The 22,619-nt window shown below is 33.8% G+C and overlaps 1 protein-coding gene and 1 long non-coding RNA gene across 19 annotated transcripts in view; one reads left to right on the top strand and one right to left on the bottom strand.

Annotated features, from left to right (window-relative positions):
* The window catches only part of LOC147382935 (phospholipid:diacylglycerol acyltransferase 1-like), a 58,746-nt gene that overhangs the window by 211 nt on the left and 35,916 nt on the right, over window positions 1-22,619 (bottom strand). Inside the window, exons 1-9 of one of the 18 annotated variants that reach the window (XR_015173265.1) lie at window positions 10,296-10,516; window positions 6,732-6,862; window positions 6,183-6,592; window positions 3,714-5,818; window positions 3,454-3,527; window positions 3,259-3,331; window positions 1,695-1,951; window positions 524-1,014; window positions 190-369 (exon numbers count right to left, since the gene is read on the bottom strand). Coding sequence is in view for 10 of the 18 variants with exons in the window: in XM_086427411.1 (XP_086283537.1) it covers window positions 810-1,014; window positions 1,687-1,886 (405 nt within the window). In the remaining 8 variants the exon portion in view is untranslated. The other 17 variants (XM_086427419.1, XM_086427411.1, XR_015173268.1 and 14 more) reach the window with 17 other exon arrangements.
* Window positions 20,900-21,505, top strand: LOC147382938 (uncharacterized). The gene is made up of 3 exons (XR_015173274.1): window positions 20,900-20,991; window positions 21,074-21,156; window positions 21,401-21,505. It is a non-coding gene; the product is annotated as an uncharacterized LOC147382938 (long non-coding RNA).

Below are 22,619 nucleotides of genomic sequence, written 5' to 3'. Positions count from 1 at the left end.
AAACCCAAATCCCATAGAAGAACAAGATTAGAGTAGTCCCCTTAACAAACAAATAGACTGATCATAGTGCAACTTGTATACCTGAAGCATGTCTTCCAAGATTATGTCAATGAAGGCATTGACATTTGATAATTGCATCTGCCCGCTCCATGTAGCAAGCATTTGTGCTAGTTCCAATAATCACTACAACAACAGTGTCGTCTATCAAGATATGTATAGTTAAAAATTGGCATTCCAATAGTCGGGAGACTGAGAATGAGAAAATATCAGGAAATGACTGATTTGAGTGGCTTGAGATCTCTCTTTTTCCTCTTAATCTTCATGAAATGATTAACCTATTAAATATAGTCCCTCATTGAAAAAGATAATCTGAAAATATGACAAATAAGTCAACAAAGGTTACCAAATGCACAAACGGAACGAATTATACACATACAATTACTAAAAGTTAGCAATGCAACAATTTGGCATTATATATGATAGTCTGATGGATTATATAAAATAAACCAGCATTGTGAACTACCTGTTGAAACTAGAGTTGCAAATCGATCTTTGCAGACCACTTGAAGATACCATAACAAACTCGATCACCACCCAAGTCATCTCCTGTAACCCCTGCTGCAACTCTAATAATATCCTCAATCAATGCCAAGTTCCCCATTATATCAACATGAGCACCACTCTGGGTGCCCCAGCCCTCCAGAAGATTTGATGGAGGGGCATGATCATAGTCCCTAATGTAAGTTTGAATAACCGAAGGATTGAGCCGGGTTTTCCCATGCCAACCTTTAGCACACATGAACCCTACACTAAGAATTGGTAGTCTCATCTCCATCAACCGTAAAGACCCCAACTTTCAGACATCTTCCCTCCTTTCCACCCTCAGCTGAGGTATCGATCTGAAATGAAATGTAGCATTCAGCAGTGGAGCTTAACCTACACATGTAAGCTCTTTCAGTGGGGATTCCAACTCTATACATGGAATAAATCTCCATGTCAAGAGCATTGGGTAATCTGCAAACAAATTTGATTAGATGAAATAGCAAAAATGGAAAATTATTTCACCCAATTAATGGGCTTTACAGCTAACTAGAAGAGAAAATAATCATGCATCATTACAGTCGTACAAACAGGTAAAAGCAAATAACCATAATTGGTTGAAAAGCAGAAACAACTGGCAGGTAATGAAGTTCCTATATTTCATAGTGTTAGAATCAACTATGCACTTTGGTTTATGTTGTGTCATTCTTATTTGTGATTGATCTCAAAGAAATAACTACTGTCCATATTTTAAAAAGCTTTAACCATTTTGCAAATTCGAAAACTTTGACTGGACCTATTTCATCTCCCTGATAAACATCAAAAGTTAACAAATAGGTAGTTTTGTCATTTCATAAGAATTTCAAAAAATGGATGGAAAATATCAGAGAATAGTTGTTCTCATTTTTACCCAAACCTGCACGTTAAAAGTTCTTTCTACAACATATGGGGTAGAAAAGTAATGTAAAGGACATCTAATATACAAACATGGTAGATATCAACATTTTCCCTTATTAGAAGACCCTACTAACTGATATAGATTTTTTTTTCCAATTATCCACAATTTTCTCTGAAAATGAAAAAAGAACATTATTCCAAATCAAAACCGATTAGAAGAAGAAATAACTTATATTGGGAAATCTGTACATTCTCACTTTGTTTCCAATGGTTGGACCAATATTTGTGGTTTTTGTACATAGGATCATCCAATCCTCAGCTATCCCATATGAAAAACGAGCACCTCCACGCTTCATCATCTTTGGAACAACAAATTGAAGCAAGTCCAAAAGTGAGCCAGTTGTGCAAACTTTATAATCTGCGATAGCTCTGATACCTCCAATGCCCATGTCTTGGTACTCCGTCCATACACCTCACAAGACACATTTGCAAGGTTATTACCCTTAATAGCGCCCTGCATATTAAATAAAGAGACAATCATATATAAGGGAAATCACAAATAAAAAATCAACGTAGACAGTAATTTCTAAACAGTAAATATTGAAATTGTTATAGAGGTAAGCATCAGATGTCCATAAGATGCATGTATATAACAATGAAATCAAAGTGGAATTTGGTTGGATGGCAAGAAATAAAAGAAATTTAGCATGACAGCACAACAGTCAGACATTATATGGTAGGACAGGAACTCCGGCAAGTATATGGCAAGACCCCACTTTGAAAAACACATCAGAAGTTGTGATCCTTTTGCCTCCAAGGGGTTGCCTCAGTGGTAAAACTAACGACAGGGGTTTTTACACTCAATAAAAACTAAGACCACTGAAACAAAAGGGACTCATATTCAGATTGATATGAATCAGGCTATATTCGATCTAGTTCATCATTGCGATTGATCCGTGAATGTGGATGCCATACTTTGGGTCTGATACAATGTTGTATGGATTACCACATGTTCTAGTCAGTCCATCCGAAATGCCATATAGAGTAATCCAGTAAAGTGTTGTGATACACAATAGTAGGTGCCAAATATAAGGATCTCAATAGCTCATTAGGTAGGCCCGATAATATTACACCACACTCATAGACCTGATACACTTGCTAACCTAAGAACCTTACAAAGTCGTGTTCTAAGGTACCTTGCCCCTTAGTGAAAGATGTCTTCGAGATATCTTTCTATGTTAAGAAATAATATGCTACATGAAGAACTGCTAAACACAATGAGATGCAACTTCAGATAAACATATTGACAAATGCATGATTTGTATAAGAGACCTGCCTTAAAAAAATTTCTCAAGCACAAGGCATTTCTTGGCTATGAGCTTTATGAGGTTTTTCTTTTTCAAATATCATATGCAAGAGTTGGACTTCTAGGGTCAGGTTTGGTGGTTTAGATCTCAATAGATTCACAAATAGATCACACTGCAATTGGTTTACATCTCAAGATATGGTGTTGCAAAGACATAACCGACACTTAGATCAACCTTCAAATGTTATTAGTGACAAGATAATGGATATTCCAATTTCTTAAGCATAGATATTCTTTGCTTTGCAGCATCATTATCTCCATCATCATTTCATATAAGAAAAATTGAACCCTTCTTCAACTCTTGCTATTTAAGTCCCAATTAACAGCATGAACAAAAGATGCAGAAAATAAGACTAATAATTAGATCTTCATTATGAATCTAGTAGCAAGGGAGTAAAACTCAAATTCAAATAAAGGAAGACACATAAGAAGCAGAAATAAAATGGAGGACTCACTATCATCTTTGTAATATGTCCTATTAACCACAACTTGCAGGAGTGGCAACCATTCAGGTGGTAAGTGGTCATTCTGTAAAGAGTGAACATTAAGAGCAGCAAAATAAAATAGTGGGTGGATATAAACACTTGAGAATGTTTCTAAGAAATGTTTTTTAGAGAAACCAAAAATATCAGAATTTTTAATATTATTACCAAAACGTTCGAAGGAGTTGTTTTTCATGTATCTACAGAATTGTGTCCACCAAGCTTAAGAAAATGCTCACCATCTAGTTGGAGAATTAAAAAAAAAAATTTCAGAAATAATTAATATAAATATGTATCAAATGAAGATTACCTTACATCCAAATAAAAAGAATGTAAAGTGTAGATATCCTTGAAATTATAAATAATTGCTTATCTGAAATTCATCCAACAATTTATTGGAGTGCTGAACAGAACAACCTAATATGTACCTTTATCGATGCTTGAACGTTAAGGCATCATGTGGATTGAGCTTTCCGAAATACTTAAAGAAACAATGTTGAGGTTACAGATTATTATTAATGCAATTTGTTCCTTGGCCTTGAGTTACCCCTTGACAATACTATAACATGCTTAGTGGATTTCATCACACACACGTACGTAGACACTCATCTTGAAAATACCAAGTTTGTTTGATTTCATTGGTGTGGTATTTATTGATATAAATCAGATAAATTACAAGAAGTTCAATTACTCATCCCCATCCTTCGAACTTTGGTGCTCTCGGCTATATTCCTTGTCTGGAAACATCTCAGTGGCCTTCTGCATCTCCCTTACCTATTCCATTACATCAACATTACAGACATAAAACTCAGCACAGTGGGAAAGAAAATAAAGTTAAGAAGACTTAATACAGCATAAAACCAATAATAGTAATCTAAGAGCGACACATTTAGATTATTCAATATCCACCCTTTACCGCTCTTCTTCTTTGTGATATCAGAAACAGATTTTAGAAGCAAACTACTAAGAAATTTCCAATTCCCAAAACTCTGAAAGCTGGTTAAGAGATGAGAGTAGTTGATGATCTACTTTTCTTGCTAATCGTAATAGTAGTTCCTCCTCCGCATTATTGTCATTGTTTTTTGGAAATATTATAGACAACAACTCCAATTGTGTGAGCTCTGACAACACCTTCAGCTCCCCTTCTTCTATTCCATCTTCTGAATCTATGCAAAACCCAAGTTTCTCTAATTTGAGTCAATTTCTTCGCCAGAAATGCGAAACCCCCCATCCTTGACTTTTGAATTCACAATAAAAAATAACCTACACAGTTGTTGAAGGTATCCAATCTCATTGTGGAAGAATTCTAGAGACCCATAACCAAGTAAACTCAATCTGCTTAATTTCTTCTAGGATGCTATATTTTTTGGCAATCTCTTTAAATTAAGACTCTGTATAGGTTTAAAATTTGAAGGCTTTGAGAGTCTCCAATAGAATCAGAAAGTCTCTCTAACCGAGAATTTCGTATCTGAAGACAAACGAGGTACTGCAATGATCCTATCCCACTCAACCAATCTACTCTTGCAAGGGTCTCCTGAGATGATGAATCCTTAAGAATATCCAAAACCCTCAACCATCTTAATTGGCATAACTTTGATTCCAAATTTTGAACCAACTCCTCACTCTCTTCTAAATCAATCCCTCTTATTGTCCACAATGATTTGAAATTAGTTTGCTCGGATATGAAGAGATTCATATCCGCGTTCAACACCATACCTACTCGACGTGAGGAAGACTTCTCCCCATCATTTATACAAATAAAATTTTCTTCCTCTGCAAGCCTTCTAATCATTTCGCTTACCATATCATAGACTCTAAACAGAAAAGCTTTTGATCCAGAAAGCTCCTCATATACAAGAAGTAATAAACATTGGCTGATTAATTCATCAAGATACCCTTTCCCAATATCATATGTAATCCTTCCTTGCTTCCCTACTCAAACAAAGCCCTCACTAATCCACCAATCAATAAGATCCTCAAAATATATATCATGATCTTCGGGAAACAGAGCCAAACATAATAGACCTAGTTTCAAATGCGAAGGAAGCTCATCATAACTTAATTGTAGAATAGGAAAGATTAATTCATCTTTCTTATCCAACTCTTCGCTTAGGTTCTTAGATATTCGCTCCCACTCCTTGGTCGAACTTCCTTTATTCATCATCATTCCTCCCACAACTAAGATTGCCAATGGAAGCCCTCCACATCTACCAACAATATCCCTATCAATATGCTCAAGCTCTGAATTCGTACACTGGCCTTCTTCCCTTGCGAATGCTATTTTTGTGAACAATAACCAATTGTCCTCAGCATCATATAGAAACTCTCTCAATTGTCCCACAACATTTTTAATTAGTTTATTGTGGTCCTTCCTTCTCACTCCCTCTACATGTACAATGTAGCTCTGCACTAACTGAAGTTTTTCTTTAAAATCTTGAACTGCTTTTGGAATTCAAGCACATGAGAACCTTCATTTAGGAGGCCTTCGACCAATTTTTCCATGAGAACATTGATGACCGAATCCACCGTTTTCCTGCAAAAAAATTTATATTGAAATATAACAATCATTTTAAAGTTAAAATTAGGAAATTAAAAAAAATAAATAAATAAATAAGAACTAAAAGCCCAGCATAGTGTTCTTGCCTATAGTTATTCCAACAATAGAGAAGAAAACATAAGTATTAAAAGTCTAGGGCATCTAGACCAGTATATTAATATTGATCTTAGTATCTGGAGAATCTAAATATTCTTACAAATTAACCTATATCATGTGGGCAACATAATAGAAAATGTAACTATTGGTTGTAATGAAATAGCTTAGTAATACTTAATATCAGTGAATTTGCATGTAAAATGCAACAATGATATTTTCTCAAAATATATCAATAGCAACTTACCAAATCATCTCGTTCTGCGCCAAACCTCTATAGCCACTTACCAAGCAAAGCCCCATTCAAACTCCCCATCTTCCTGAAGTCGAGCCCTCCCAGTTTCTTGATAGAACACACATTCCTCCAACTAACCAAATGAAGATTGACTTTCCCTACCTTATCATGCCATAAGAAATATCTAAACAGCTTGTCCAACCTCAGCTTCACGTTTCTAGGAATAGTAAATAAGGAAAAATAATAGACTGGAATGTTGGATAACACACTCCTAAAGAAGGTTAGCTTGCCACCCTTAGAAAGGTAATTTGCTTGCCAATATCTCAACTTTCTTAAGACTTTCTCTATCATTGGCTCCTAGAAACTCCTATTCTTGTAAGGAGCTCCCAAGGGTAAGCCTATGTAAGACGAAGGAAGAACACCTGCATAACACCCCAAAGTCACTACCATAAGATTCACATTTGGCACTTGGCCCACAGAATACACTTTGCTTTTTATAAGATTAACATGTAAACAAGTAACCGCCTCAAAGCAACACAATAAACCACAAAGGAACCTCACTTGCTTGATGTCTGCTTCTAGTTAAACCAACATGTCATCCACAAACTACAATTGGGTAACAAGACCATCTGCACTTGATCAGAATCCCCCTAAATCTCCATTCTCCACTACTTGAACAGAATCCCCTAAAACTTTAAGAGATCTTAGTATCAATAAATAATATATTGTGAACATAGCATCACATTGTAAATCATATGCATATAAACATACATTAGAAAAAAAAAATCAAAATTTCATGATAGAGTTAGTGGAGCGTGTAGAAAGATCAGAGCATGGAATTAGAGAAGCCTGGTTAGGTGTTTGGAACTACACATATTTAAAGGAAAATATATTTTCAAGATGAATGGATCCAATAAAAATTAAATTTGTCAAACCACTCAAATGTTAAACATTTCCAAGAATATTACAGAAACTTTGTCAACCAAGAAATAACTTGAACATAGAATGTCTAGAAAAAATGAGGATTTTGAGATGAATGTGTGAGGAATAGGAAAGACCAATATCATAAATGAGTGCACCTAAGGGAATTCAGGAATAGTCAAGTAGGAGAAAAATAAAGGAAAGGGAAGTCGCTTCAAATTGTTTGGGCATGTACAAAGGAGATAATAATATCTAAGACCGTCAAAGGGTGCTTTGGAGGTCCCTGGAGCAAGCCTGGACTCTTTCCTAACCATATTCTCAGGAGAAACAAGTGGACAAAGGATGGTCTTTCCGAGGCAACAAACCAAATTGTGGAATACTCAGATTCATTTAGTTGGTCAGATGCCAATGATTTATGGGCTTTCTACATAAGGGGATTCCTTGGGCAATAAAATGGATCAGACCCGATCGAAGCTAAATATCCATATTCAGTCTGGATTATCGAATACGCACTCTAATCATACTAACCAATAGAATATTTAAACCCTTTTTGTTAACTAAAACCAAACCCAACCCAACCTAAATTGCTTGATTTGGGATGTGTAGGGTCAGAAAATCCTGGACCGTTCAATATTTTATTCCTGTTTCACTTCTTTGCAAGCATATAATACTATTTTATATTACAAGAATCCATCTTGTAGAAATGTAGTAGAAAAGGATATTTTGATAAACTTGTGATGGACACAAGTAGCTCAAGCATTGTCCCTCAAGGAATCCTGTCACAACCCCTAAATCAAATCAGGGTACTAATTTTGTTACTCCAAAACACAACTCTCATCCTAAAGATAGAATGAAGTACCCATCAACATAATCACCAAATCCTGCGACTTACTAAAAAAAGTTACGATAAAATCGTGAGTTTTTGCATTATCGATTTAATTGGGACTTTTCAATAAGTCCCGATTTTTACGAACTTTGCAATTAGATTACAATGTTTGTGATTAAATCGAGAAAAAAATAAAGATGATCTTGATGAAGATGATACCGATGAAACGTCAAGTAATGAGGATGACATTGATTTTGATAATATTGACCAGTTGATGAATCTTACGTTTGACTCATTGTTATAAACTCTTTATATTTTGAATGATATAAACCTTGAATATATTGTAGACCTGTGGTTAGTTGTATGATATCAATATGGAGTTTGGTGATTTATTATTGTAGTTTAATATGGGATTTGATGTTATGATATGAGAATACATCACTTAGTAGGAACAATTACATAACCTAACCCTAACTCGATGTTTTCCTGTTTGATTTCTGATTTTACCAATTTTTTGAATTTTCCCCTTGCCATCTTATTCCCAAACCCCGGCTTGGTGACTATGCTTCTCTCTAACGAAGGTAATATCAGAAGCAAGTACATTTGACTCTAAATTTTTTAAAAGTATGATGTTAACATCTTTCTAGAGATGTCATATGCAATCATAGAAAGATAAGTGAAAAATTTGTTACTTTCAGCCAAAGATGATCAAGATGTTGGAGCTAGTAGAATAAAGTTTCCAACAAATATACCTAGAATTAATTCTTATTACTTTTAGTTTCAAACAAATATGCCTAGAATTATTTCTTATTATTTGTCTTAATTTTCATGCAAAGAAACAATATTAGAAGAATGTCAACAATTAAAATAAACTTACTTCATCAAAGGAAACCATTTTCCCCTATTATCTTGTATTTCCTATTAGTGGTGTACATACCAATATTTGAATGTTCACTACATGCTATAAAGACAAATCAAGAGGAGAGACATTTCACCAACAGAAATCTTGAGGTGTAAGCCCTACACGAGTATTCATTTTTTAAATAGATAAATAATCCAACATGTAATAAATAGAAAAAATTCTAATAAATGAGAAAAAATGACAAAACATAGTTTGTACATTCCAAAGTTTACTATCAAAATTCATCATCAAATCAAATGAAAGTACACCATATGCATAATTTAACACTTTCTAAGTTTATACTTTTAATCCCTAAAACAAAAGAACACTTTGTAATAATCGATCCAACTAAAAACTCACAACACCTCCTAATAGTAGTAGAAGTGTAGGCATAAGTTTGGCATGTAGAGAGAAATAGAAATCATGAAATAAAATAAAGAGAGTAGAGTAAGAAAAACTAGAGATTGTACGCAAATTAAGTGTTATAAAACGAATAACTTTATAGCTATAAAGACTATTATATAATGATGTTTAAAAAAAGAGCCAGAAAAATATAATACATTCCCCATTAGGCAAATACCTTAGAAAAAATGTATGGACATCCCCCAAGGCATAAGCTTTTTTTTAATGTCTCTTTGAGTAAGGCATTAGCATTTTGGGAAAAGAGCTTTTCCTTAAAGTTTCAATGTATTTTACGAGAACCTCATTCAAAAGCTAGCCTCTAGTGACTTTGAAAACGTTAACATAAGACTTTGTAAAGCACAAAAAAAATGTTTCTATGTTATGAAATACGTAATATTTAGGCCTACTTCATTTTTTAGATATTTTTCATTTTTTCTCAAAATATTAGGAAATCATTTTTAATTAGATGATTTGTATTATATTTGTGTGAGATCCTCTCTCACATTCTCTCCCTATATCCTTTGCATTTTTGGTCGTTCGAAGTAAATCAACTTTTACCAACAAAAATAGTACTCTAGTGAAATTATGCTAACAATTTAACTCAAAACGAAGGTAGCTCCAAAACGTTCCAAGGAAAAGCTCATCTCTGCATGGTTGCGTTACTCCAATTAAAAACGTTACCTTTCATGATATGAATTGTAAAACAATTATATGGAAATAAATAATAAAAAACAGGGATTTCTAAGAGAAACGCTACGAACAAACATATTTATAATTGGTTTCAAATGCAAGTGACATCAGCAACAGAAATTCCATGATTGAATCAAGCATAAATATCACATTTCATCTTTCTGGACCAGCTTCAACTATTAAAGCTTTGGATAGACAGAATCAGAGAAAATATGAATCATAGATTTCTAGGGTTTGATCATATAATTGAGCATTCCCAAAATATATTTGAAAATGCAGATTATTATATCGAAACAAAACAAAGAACAATTACAATACAGACATGAAGAGAAATCCAACATAAAACAATTAAACAAACAAGTCTACAGGTTCTGAAGATTATTACCAGAATCAAAGTTGGAGAGGCTCTCCAATCTCACTGATTCAGAAGCCGACTGCAAAATAAGATTCCTGAAACTCTGATTCAGCCATTGCTCGTTTGATAAATTTTCCCAAATCGAAGAACAAAGATTGAGAGATGTAGGGTTTCGATCTTCTTCTCCAGTGAGAACTGACCTATCGAGTGACGGCACAAAAAGGACTCATTTGGAAATACGAGCTTTGCTCTTGGCTAAGTGGCTTGAATTGTGAACATGGTTTTTAAACTCGGTATTTGGTCTCGTCTCGTTCACCTCCGATACCGAGTTGACTCGGACGATACGTCTCGTCTCGTCGAGTCGTCCCGTTCAACATTAAAAAAATGGTTTTTAACCATTTAAAAAATCTAAAAAATTCAGGAAAATTTCAAAATTGATTCTTATTAAAAAATGAACCCCCCAAAAAATATAAAATTAAAAAAAAAAATCATAATATACCTATCAATCAAATTCAAGGTAATTAAATAAGGGTCCCGTTCAATGACTAACTTTTTGACAAAACATTTTTCAAAACATGAGTTAAAAGTTTTGGAATGGGCTGATTTTTGGTGAGGATGATCTCTATGGTGAGGAGATCATCATCACCAAAAATCAGCCCATTCCAAAATTTCTAACCCCATAAAAAATAGTTTACAAAAAATGGACGGTCCACGATTTTTTCAACTTGTAAACATGGGTTAGAAGTTTTGGAATGGGCTGATTTTTTGTGAGGATGATCTCCTCACCGTAGAAATCATCCTCACCAAAAATCAGCCCATTCCAAAACTTCTAACTCATATTTTGAAAAATGTTTTGCCAAAAAGTTAGCCATTGAACGCTACCCATTTAATAAAACACATGTTTCCTAAAGATTAGTATAAATTTCTAATGAAATTTTCATCAAAAAGCTTCTAAAGAAAAAATAAAACAAATTATTAAAAATACATTTAAGTATTTATCACAAGAAAGTAATAATATCACTCAATAGCTATTGCTAGTAAAAATAAAATAAAAATTTTCATTTGTAATTTTTTTTTTCGCAAAACTCGGTTGTCTCGATTAACTCGGACGAGATTTTGAAAATCTCGTCCGATACAACTCGTTTGTCTCGCGAGTTAATGTAAAATCTGTAATGTCTCGGATATCTCGTTCGTCTCGGACGAGTTTTGTGAAAATATCGTCCGAGACGACTCGTATATCTCACGATACGCGGTTGTCTCATGACTCATTGTGAGTTGGTATCGTTAGGCTGCGATACCGAGTTAACTCGGGCGATACGTCTCGGTCTCGGACGAGTTTAAAAACCATGATTGTGAAGTGTTGACATGCGGTTTAGTAATAGGTGTTATCTACTCAGTACTGATTTCTTATGAAGAGAGAGAGAAAAAGTTTGAAAAATTCTGATTAAATTGAATATAATAAAAAAAAATATTATCTAAATAATGGTTGAAGTGTGCACAAAGCACTATCCTAAAATGAAATTCATCCTTGTTACGGTATCACAATCTGTAGGCGTTCGTTCTGCAAGATTCAACAATTCACATATCCAAAAGGGTACTTTAAATTGGAACGTAACTTCGAACTCAATGATGTTGTGAGGAGATCATCCTCATCAAAAATCAACTCATTCCAAAACTTCTAACCCCATGTTTACAAGTTGAAAAATCGTGGACCATCCATTTTTTGTAAACCATTTGTAATGGGGTTAGAAGTTTTGAATGAGCTGATTTTTTGTGAGGATAATCTCCTCACCATAGAGATCATCCTCACCAAAATCAGTCCATTCCAAAACTTCTAACCCATATAGGACCAAACATATTGGGCAAATTGTTGGATAAATGGTTGGGTGCCGAACGGGACCTAGCACAGAAAGATGTCTGATTAATTAACTAGGATTTGCGAATTGCCAAGTAGGATCAAAGTTACAAAATGTGTGAATTATTACAATTTGGAGGCCTACCAAATCAGACCATATCATAAACCTTAGTTGATTTTGATGGATTCTCTCAAGCTCTCCAAGAGAGAGAGAGAGAGAGAGAGCATGAAACCGCATACAAACAAACATTTATTCAAATCACCCCTTTGAATAAACATTTCTATAAACATTTACTTTATTTGATTAATTTACATACCTTACCAACCCCCCCCCCCCCCCTCCAATCAAAATTCAACTCAACTAAATTCAAATAAACTTACTCACATTCAATCTAAAATCCCTCTCCCTATCTTATTTCACCAGTTTAGAAGTCCAATCGATATCAGTAAATCAGATTCATCGTCGTCATCATACCTAATCTTCAATCCCCTCAAATTATCCAAAAAATCTCAATTTAATTCCACATAATTCTCACTTTTCATCGGCATGGATGACCCTGCCATTGTAATCTTACAATCCTAACCATCCTCAATTCTCTCTCCTACCTTTGATCCATTGTTACAAGCAGAATAACATAATTGAAATTTATTTTTGACCCCGGTTCAAAGTTGCTTTTGTGTATGTGCAAAGAAACACACTTTTCGTTGATAATTTGCCCTGGCATTGCACATAAGAGTTCTATACTTTGCAGGATGTAACCAAAACTCAAAGACCCCATGCGCTAACTCACACATAAGTCCCCCTTCTTGCACTCTCCTTTACGATAGTAGGGACACACAACCGTGGAGTAGTTGAATTTACGTGGATCATGACATTTAGCCTTCTCGCCCTGATGCATGAACAGGCATTCGGTCCAATCGTGGCTTCGATTCCTTGGGCATTTCTTGATCTTGAATATGTACATACGGAATTCATCAGAATCACAAATTGCTATAAAAATGGTATATCCCTTATTCGACAAATCTAAGAAATTTCCATGGTTACTTTCTAACGGTAACGGACGTCTCTTAGGGTCTCTAAAAAAATAAACCCCACAAAGTTCAGGTTCATTAAACAGCGTTGTATAAAAGCAACAGAAAATTTGTAAAGGCATGAGCTCACACGTGGCGAGTAATAAGTGACTTTGCTTATATCAAGACAAATATTTCGGATTCTTTTTTTGTGCGCGCGTTAGACATTGCTTGTTTCAGGAGTTTAAATTTGATGCGAAGTCATCTCATCAAAACAGATGTTAAAAGAGAAAAAGCAAAAAAGAACTGTACCTGACAAAAAAAACAAGGCCCACATAAAGGATGGACCTATAAAGAACGTCAGATAATTTATTTGACCATTTTAAACAGTCAAATCTAATGATTTTTAATCATCAATCAACCTGATTTACTTTGATATTAATGGATCAATGGACCTAATAATGTGCCACAAGGCATTTTCAGGGGAATGACGTGTCGTGATAGAATCACAAATTATCCCTATTCTTGATCGTAGATACAAAATTCTCTAAATTTTTCAAAAATTAATTAAGATTCTTAAACTAAAGAATAATGCATAAATTAACAAATTAATTGACTATATATCAATTAATCTTTACCTTTAACTATCGAAATTTTATTTTTTTTGACATTCAAAATTCAATAATAAGATAAGATTTGAAGATGATGGGTTTTGTTAAAAACCCAAAAACATCAATCGTTTGCACCTTAAATTTCTTTTTTTCCAATTTTAATGAATTTTGTTTCAAATTTATTTAAATTGTTCATTTTCTTCTTCGAATGAGGCGAATGGCGGGTGTACTAACTACTAACCAGCAAGCAATTTTATTTTTTTATTTTTCATACGTGTAAACACCACTTTGGTATCTACAAAAACACAAGGGCGATGATGTTATAGAACTGGTGGTCCTCAATTATTTTCTATAATAAAAGTGGCCCTCATTTGCATTCGGAAGGAAAGTTCTTTTTGCATGCCTAGGCAACTTAATTATTTTACAATAGAGGAAGTAGATAGAGGAAATATGAGAAAATCATGAAAGATCTAAGATATTTAATTAGACAAGATTTTCTTACCTATAGGGATTTTAGACATCGCACATCCTCCACATTTAGGAGAAGAAAAATGCTAAAGTAACTTCCTATGACACTGCGTTCAACACTTGGAGATATGAGATGATGGCACAACACAAGCCGTCATATCTTTGAGGGCTCTGCTTTATTGTAAATCTAGCTTTGGCTCATCTTGAAGAGGGGATGCTCCACCACTTCAATTGATGCAGACACAGTTCCCTCGTTGTGAAAAAAGTAATAAGTTCAATCCTAGGTCAAACCGTGTTTCGTTGTTGCTTGTATATCGTTGCTTTCTAAGATAGAGATCTAGCAACGCATCTGGGCACATATCATTGATATAGGATGTATCATTAGACTCTGTTGAATCAGATCTATTCAATTTTTTTGTGTTTCAAAAAAGAAACCCCTTACCCTCCCCTGTGTTTATAAATATGAATATTCAATTGGGAAAACTGTCAGATGGCAATTGTTCGTATCGTGTTGAGGAAAGGGTATTTTGTAAATTTACCCAACCCAAACCCAACACATTTATTAAATAGGTAACTGACCCAACCAGTGTAACCCACATATTTCTACCACAAAAAGTAAAAAAAGCCAACATTCTTAGAATTATGTTGTCTATATCTTTATGGCATCAAATCATGTTTTTGGATGCCACAAGATAACATAGTAAGGAAAAATATATTAAAACCCCTTCAATTATTGGAAATATATATTAAAATCCCTCTATATTTTTATAAAATTTGAAAACAAAAATGTGTTATGAAAAAGTTCTACAAAATCTAGTAAAAATGGGTAATTTTAAAATTTCTTAAATAGTAGTGAATTTTTGAAATACATCTAATGTTTCATGATTTAAAACGACATTTAACATAAAAATTCCATAGATTTATGGCAATGGCAACAAATGATCACTTTTTTTAATACTCAAAAGAATGTTATTTGTTACAGTAGCTCATGTTTTCGGACAGAAATACCCTCACTATAATTTCCTCCCTCTAACATCTTATACTGTATATATATAGTGTGTGAGAGAGAGAGAGATCCATTCTCTACCAAAACCTATCAAAGAGGCACTAGATTTGAGGAACAAGATCTATACACTCATGTGTTAGATTCCCGATCTAATGAAGATTTCCACCAAAGACTATCGATCTCTCCTCTGTTTCTATCATTTATTTTTAAAACTATTTATATATTCTTATAATCTTAATACTTTTCTCATCCGTAATTATATAAATGAAAAATGGCAGTGATTTTTTTGATCTCACGGAATTTTTAAGGTTTTGTTCATAAAATTTACCCAATGTCAAACCTCAACACTAGAATGTACGTATTATAGAGTCGAGGCTCAACAATACCTATTGTTGAAGTTCGATGCCGTGGACATTTTTTACATACAAAAACTTCTATTTGACAATTTTGTTGAGGTTTGACACTAAGTACCATTGAACCTCGACTTTATAATATGTACATTCCAGCGTTGAGGTTTGATACTGGGTAAATTTTATAAACAAAAACATAAAAACTTCGTATTTTTGCTACCATTTTTCCTTTTATAACTATAGACGAAAAATATAAGAAGATTATAATAGTATATAAATAATTTAAAAAATGAATGAAATAGAGAAGAGCTACAATTGTTCCTCAAATCTACAGTCTCTTTGGTGAACTCAAATGGCTTTTTGGTAGGTTTGGGTAGAAAGAACAAGTCTATCTCAATTTCAATGGTATAAAATGTTGAAAGAGAGGAAGTTAAAATTTAGAACATTACCTTTAAAGGTTTACTAAAAAAAATTGTAGGTGAGGATATTTCTATTCAAAATATGAGTTACCGTAGCAAATAGCCGTATTCTAAGTACTAAAAAAAAAGTGGCTTTTTTTTCCCATTCCCATAAACCTATGGATTTTTTTTGCTAAATGTCCATAATTAAATGTGCCAAAATGGGTTATGCGGGTTGACATCCCTAACTTAATCATGACCCATTTAGTTATCATATTAGATGGGTCAACACTATTATAACCGAAACCGACAAATTTTGTGTCATTTTCAAGCTTGTGTTCACGAGTCATATGACTCGTATGTTGAGGTAAAACATCTATGGTTCTAAGCACACATACAGATCCATACAAGTGAAAACCATCTATGGTTCTGAGCACACCTTCGTCTCAACATAGTGTTACATGAAGTCACTCTAACATTTTTCTTGGGAGAATACTTGAGATACCATTTGAGTTTTCCTATGATGATATGTCCCCTTTGGCCTGAGTCTTTTGTTGAAACTTACATAAAATGACTTAAATGCCTCATCACCAACCCCTAGTAAAAAAAACCCTTTGATTTTGTTTTTTTTTCCCCCAAAATTAAGTTATCATCTCTCCGCTAAAGTATCTTAATATAGCTAATCCATCCTCATCTTAAATCTATCATCTCCAACATGTTTTAGAAAGCCCTTGTCTTTTTTTTATACTCAAATATCCAACATTTTTTTACTTTTCAAAAATCATATCTTGTTTATGACGCTTGATGGTTGAAGGAAAAGATTTTTATGGTTGAGATGAGTTCCCGAATGAAGATAAAAATCAGTGGACTTTGGCAAGAGGTTGAAGATGAGGCATTTAGTTTATTTCTATTAGTAATCTAGAGTAGACCGTAGTCAAGAGGGGCATACCATTAGTTTGAAAATGCAGGAGGTATCGCAAATATTCATCAAAATATGGTTTTTTTTTTTTTCTATATCATGTTATCTGATTCACCAGTGCGAGTTTGGGGTCATGGTTCACAACTGTAAAATGTTAAAATATTCTAAAGAGTCCAACCAAAATAAAATTCTAGATTACAAAGAAGATTAAGAGGCATAATCAATTTTTTTTCGGGAAAAAAAAAAGTTTTATCATCACTATTTGGTTGTCAAGCCCATTGACAACATTGTGAGCCATAATGGTTAGATTCCCAAATTGATTTAGCTGAATTCCATGAACACAGTACCAACCATATTGCAAATTGACTCATTTTTTGTACCAGTTCAGGGTTCGGTCTAAGTAGAACGAATTAGCTAAATTACATTTACCAAGGAGGGCCAGACGTTCAGAGGATACCACATTCACGAACATTGGTGGGATCCTCATCCAAATTTAATAGAAAAAAGAACTTACATGACAAGTTGTCAACAAAGCGCGCATAATCCCAAAAAAGTTGGGTCAACTAAACAAATCATCTCAATCAACTATATATCCCTGAGTTTATCACCGATTAGGATTACTCCAAACTTTTCAAGAGTACTATAATTTCTGGTTTTTATCTTTCTTAATCATTTCCTGCATCCAACTTAACATTCTCATCTCTACCATCCTCAATCCACAAATATGTTGCTCTTTGATCATTCTACAATCAACTCTATAAACATACATGGTCTGTAGTAGTCACTACGTCAAAACTGAAAAATTCAACAGATAAAATTGAATTGAATTTTGACGGTCTAGGACCATCAAAATTCTTGATGTTTCCAAGTTTGATGGTTTAGAATTGTCAAATTTCTCCATCCTTCATTAATTTGACAGTTTTGACTCGTTGAAAACAAAAATTTGACAATAAAAAATTTGATGCCAATTCAACCCCTTTGTCCGTCGAATTTTATAATATTTGATTACCCAAGGGCGTCAAATTTGGGCTTTTTTCACATTGTGAGTCTTCTATATCTTTTCTTCTAATTTGATTGGAATGCATCAATCTCATAATACTCCAAAAACACACATCAACTTCAGTTTAATTTTTCCAACTGACACTATTTTTATACGTTATATGTCTAATCAACTAACACTTATCATGAACATATAACATACACACATATGGCATAATCTTGAATAAGAACATTTATTCATTTATAACTGGAGCAAAAATATATGGACCCAAAGTTGATCCCTAATGTAAATCAATTGTAACTAGAAACTTATTTGTCTCATTACTACAAAATACCATCTGTTCTCAATTCACAACCCATGCACCCGTATATGTCCTTAATTATGTCTATATATCCATTTGAGATTTTTTTCCTCCAATACCCACCGTATTAACTAAAGTTAGGTGCTTAGTCAAATATATTATTTGAGAATTTTTTCCTCCAATACCCACCGTATTAACTAAATTTAGGTGCTTAGTCAAATACATTATTTAAGTCAATTAAAACAATACAAAAATCTTCTTTTCTCTAAGTTTTTTCATCATTTTTCTATGAGTAAACAAAGATTCATGCTTTAATGGTTTATTTAACAAAAGATAAAATAAAATTAATTGTATAATATATTTTTTTAAATCTTATATCTTTGTTCTTTCATTCTTTCCCATGATTTCATGACTTACCAAAATTATTACTCAACTGAGTCAACTTTATGTTTTTTATTGAAATGCATCAACTGAAAATTTTCCCATCTTAGAAAAAGACATTGTTTTTTATTTGGAAGGTCTAGATTGATGAAGGCCTTAAAAACATGCATTTTAGCCAATATTAAGCTCAGATAATGACACCAAGATGGATGTCAAGTTGGTAAACTAGAAAACAACTAACTCTAAGATGACAACTGTCGACAATAAATTTCAACGGATCTACCTTGAGATTCGTGAAATAAGATCGCAAATGATTTTATTAATTTTTTATGAAATGTAGATACAGCTTTCACTATTTCCTCTGATTAACAGTCAAATACAAAATAGTGATGATGTATGTAGCTTTTCTTCTCTCCGAGCTTTGCGCTTTATCGACTGAAAAGGTTGCTTGGACGGTGACTTTGCTTTGTGCTTAATCTTCTGTAGAGGTTTCTGTAGATTTTCTTCTCTCCGGGTTTTGCGCTTTATCGGTTGAGAATATTTTCTTGACTTCCGGAGAAGAGCTTTATGTTTGATCTTCTCTTTAGTCGGAGTCCGGATCTCTGAAGAACTTTGCTTTGTCTCTGGAGGAGGCCTTGAAAGCTTCTTCTTCTCTAGAGGGAGGGCTTCTGTCTTCTGAGAGAAAGTGATCCCGATCCCTTCTCAATGAGAGAGGCTCTTGTATTTATAGACTTAAAGGTAATTTAACTTTCCAATTATACCTCCAACTTAAAAAGATTTAATTGATTTATTTAAAAAAGGCTAAATTTATCCAAATCCAATTTTAAGGATTTAATGGATTGTTATTAGGCCAAACTTATTTATTTGGATATAAGGCCTAATATTTAATGTGGATCACTTGGATTTGTTGGATCATGGGCTTTATCTGCGAAAACCCAAACCCAAGTCATATGAAGCCTGTCCCGATTAACAAATCCCCAATTTAGATTTTTGGCCCCATTTTGATTTGGTGGGCTTTTTTTTTTTTTTTTTTGTTTGTTAATTTAGAAGGTTGTAGGGGCCCGTTTAAATTTTAATGTCTACAAATGCCCCCTTAAGGATGCGTTGTCGAATGCGTATCTAACGACGATGCATTCTTGATATGTTGACATGAGTGATTATTTGGGGAGAAGTATTTTTCTTTGAGAATTTCCTTAAATGTTGGAATCAGTATCCCTCGTTCCTTTTTTTTTTTTTTTTCTTGATTTCTTTTACAAGATTTACTTGCGAGGACCGGTGAGTATCGGCGATGTGTCACGTGAACTTGCCATTTTGTGGGAAAACCAACATTTTTCATTTATTGGATGTGACAAGTTATCAAATGCTTTATAACGTCTTTTCCAAAATTCCAAATATCACACGCCCATGTACCTTTTATATTTTGTCTTGTAGTTAATGTAAAATTGGGGCTTAGCCCAAATGGAATTAAGCCTGAACCAAGTCATTAAGAACATGTACTATATTCATGATAACTGTACCCACTTTACAATGCATCATAAGCTCCCTTCTTTAAAAAGAAGATGATGTCACTCTCATAAAGGGAATACCTATTCAATGGTTTTTTTTTTTTTTTAAACAAATCTCTAGGAGCATCCCATGGTATGATTAAACTGTTATACCTAAAATACTTAAAGGTTAAGTCTTTGACATTTCCAAAGGTTTGTTTGAGTTGCATGGAATCAAATCCCATTCCCAAATTTCCAAACTAACAATCAGTTGTAGTCGAGATGTGTACCCAATACTTGGTGAATAGGATATGTATGGGATCAAATCTTATGTCCTCTTCTTTAACCAAGCAATCTGGTTACTGTAAGTTTAGTTGCTCAAGAAGAAGTAACAATACGCAAATCATCTTCAACATCATCAATATTGGGGGTTTTGCGTAATAGTAGAATTAGATGTTTTCTTCAGGCCATTGTGTTTGAAGTTTTAATCACATCTTGAAGGTGACGAAATTTTGAGCTGAGATGTTGAGGACGTTGGCCATTTCTAACATTTCTTGTTTGAGTTGACCATATCTTCAAATGTAATCGTCCAAGGGATAGAAGATGATAGAGATTTTTTTTTCGAGATGTCAAGATTTCCCATCCTCGTGTTGAGTCATCCAAAAAAAAAACAGAGTTAAGTCATCCAAAAATCTGAGTTGATTCATAGAATTCTTCACACATGAGTTATGACCGAGTTATTTCGATATCCAACTGGGCTGAAAAGAATTGACTCGCAATGGGCTCATGCATCAGAGAATAGTTTAAATTGGATTAAATAGAGTTCTGTTAAATCACGATCTTGTATTTGGGAAATTCTTCAACCTCTTTTCCTGTTGGGATAGGGTTCTCTTAATCCTTCTTTATGACTTTATCGATTGGTACTCGGAACTCGAACCAAAGGTACACTCTTCTACTTCTCCATCTGTCTTCTTCTTTTTAAATTTTTTTTTTTTTTAAACCTACTTCTTTCTTATTTATTCAGGAGGAAAGACAAGAGAGAGAAAAAAATTTATTGAAATATCAAGAAGTTTCTTCTTTCTTCTTCTGCTTGCAATACTAACCCAGGTACGTCTTTCCTCTTCATCTTCCAAGCTACAATGTTCTCAAAAGATTTTGTTTCGCTTTGTGACTATGAAATCTCTCTCTAAATCAGCACGAATTGAGATGAAATCTCTGGTTTCTTGATGACTCCATTGAGGAATTTTGTCGTCTTTCTTCATTGAAGACATTATTATTATTTTTTTTTTGAAATTGTCATCGAATTTAGTTGCAGAGGTAGGGATGTTGACATCTTGTTTGTTCGATTCAGGGTTTCAACTTCTTCGTTCCAGCCCATCATCATCTCTTCGTCGTCTTTAGAGAATAATGCTAGTGGTAAGTTTCAGTCGCCTTCCCTATTTCGAATTTTCTTTTTTTTTTTAGCCGTCAGATTCATTCCATAACCCATTATTTCTCTGCCGATTTTTCCCTTTGAGGATCTCCTCTAAAACAGAACGCAGCACCTCAGCAAATTTTCCTTCATTGGCCTTCCACAAATAAGTTCTTGCTAGATTTTCGGGGGTACCTCTGTGATCAATGCTTTTTCTTCTTCCTCCATTAATGGATGTTGGGGGGGGGGGGGGGGGGGGGGGCAGAGGTCTCTAAACCCTTTGGATTCAAAGGGTTCTGTTAGAAAGACTTGTTAAAGATTCTATTAACACACCGGTTTTCTCTTGTAATAAACCAAAGGGTGGGATTATTTGGCCACCAATTTTTTACTTGTAACAAACCAAAAATTCATATCTGTCAAAAAATAAAGTCCCTTTTTGGACTTTATTTGAGATTGGGACAGGTTTGAAAACTGAATTCATCGAGAAGAAAAAATATTGCTGAATTAAGTATCAACTCCTTAATTATTCAGACTTGCTTACACTTTCTTTATCATTGTTGTCGCCATCGAGGGAGAAGAAAATTCTTTTGTTGATTGATCAATTTAAGTCAAATAATACTGATTAATTTGACAAGAAACTTGATTCTAAAGGTGTTTTCTTGACCTCTTCCTTTAATTTTTTTTTTTAATGAAAACATCGCCTGACCACCCATGACACAGTGATTTTCATTAAAGTATAACAACTTGTTGAAGGATATGAATAGAGTTCTTTGAGCATATAAAAACAATCTTCTTGAATTGATTGTGATTTGAATCCCTTTTTGATTACTTTGTTATACTTTATCTCTTCTCCTTGTTGGGTCTTTTTTTTTTTTTTTGAACGAAACAATATTGAAACTTCTCTGTTTCTTACAGATTCAAGACTGTCAGTAATATTGATATAAAGATCTCATTCTTTTGAACCGATTGCAACTTGACTACAGCTTCGAAACCACAGGAAGGTATGGATCTTAGTCATTCTTCCCATATATTTTTCTTTGAACTTTGTCATCTTCACATTTCCTTTCTTATGAATTGTCACCAGAATTACAAATTGAGAACTTATAACCCTTATTAATCAATTTTTAGAACATTTATCTATTAATCTGCTTAACAGTGG

The sequence above is a fragment of the Akebia trifoliata genome, chromosome 16 (genome assembly GCF_017979445.1).
Source record: "Akebia trifoliata isolate Shusen 1 chromosome 16, ASM1797944v1, whole genome shotgun sequence".
Classification (NCBI taxonomy): Eukaryota; Viridiplantae; Streptophyta; class Magnoliopsida; order Ranunculales; family Lardizabalaceae; genus Akebia; species Akebia trifoliata.
Note: the sequence above shows the minus strand (reverse complement) of the source record. Positions and strands in the feature narration are given on the sequence as shown.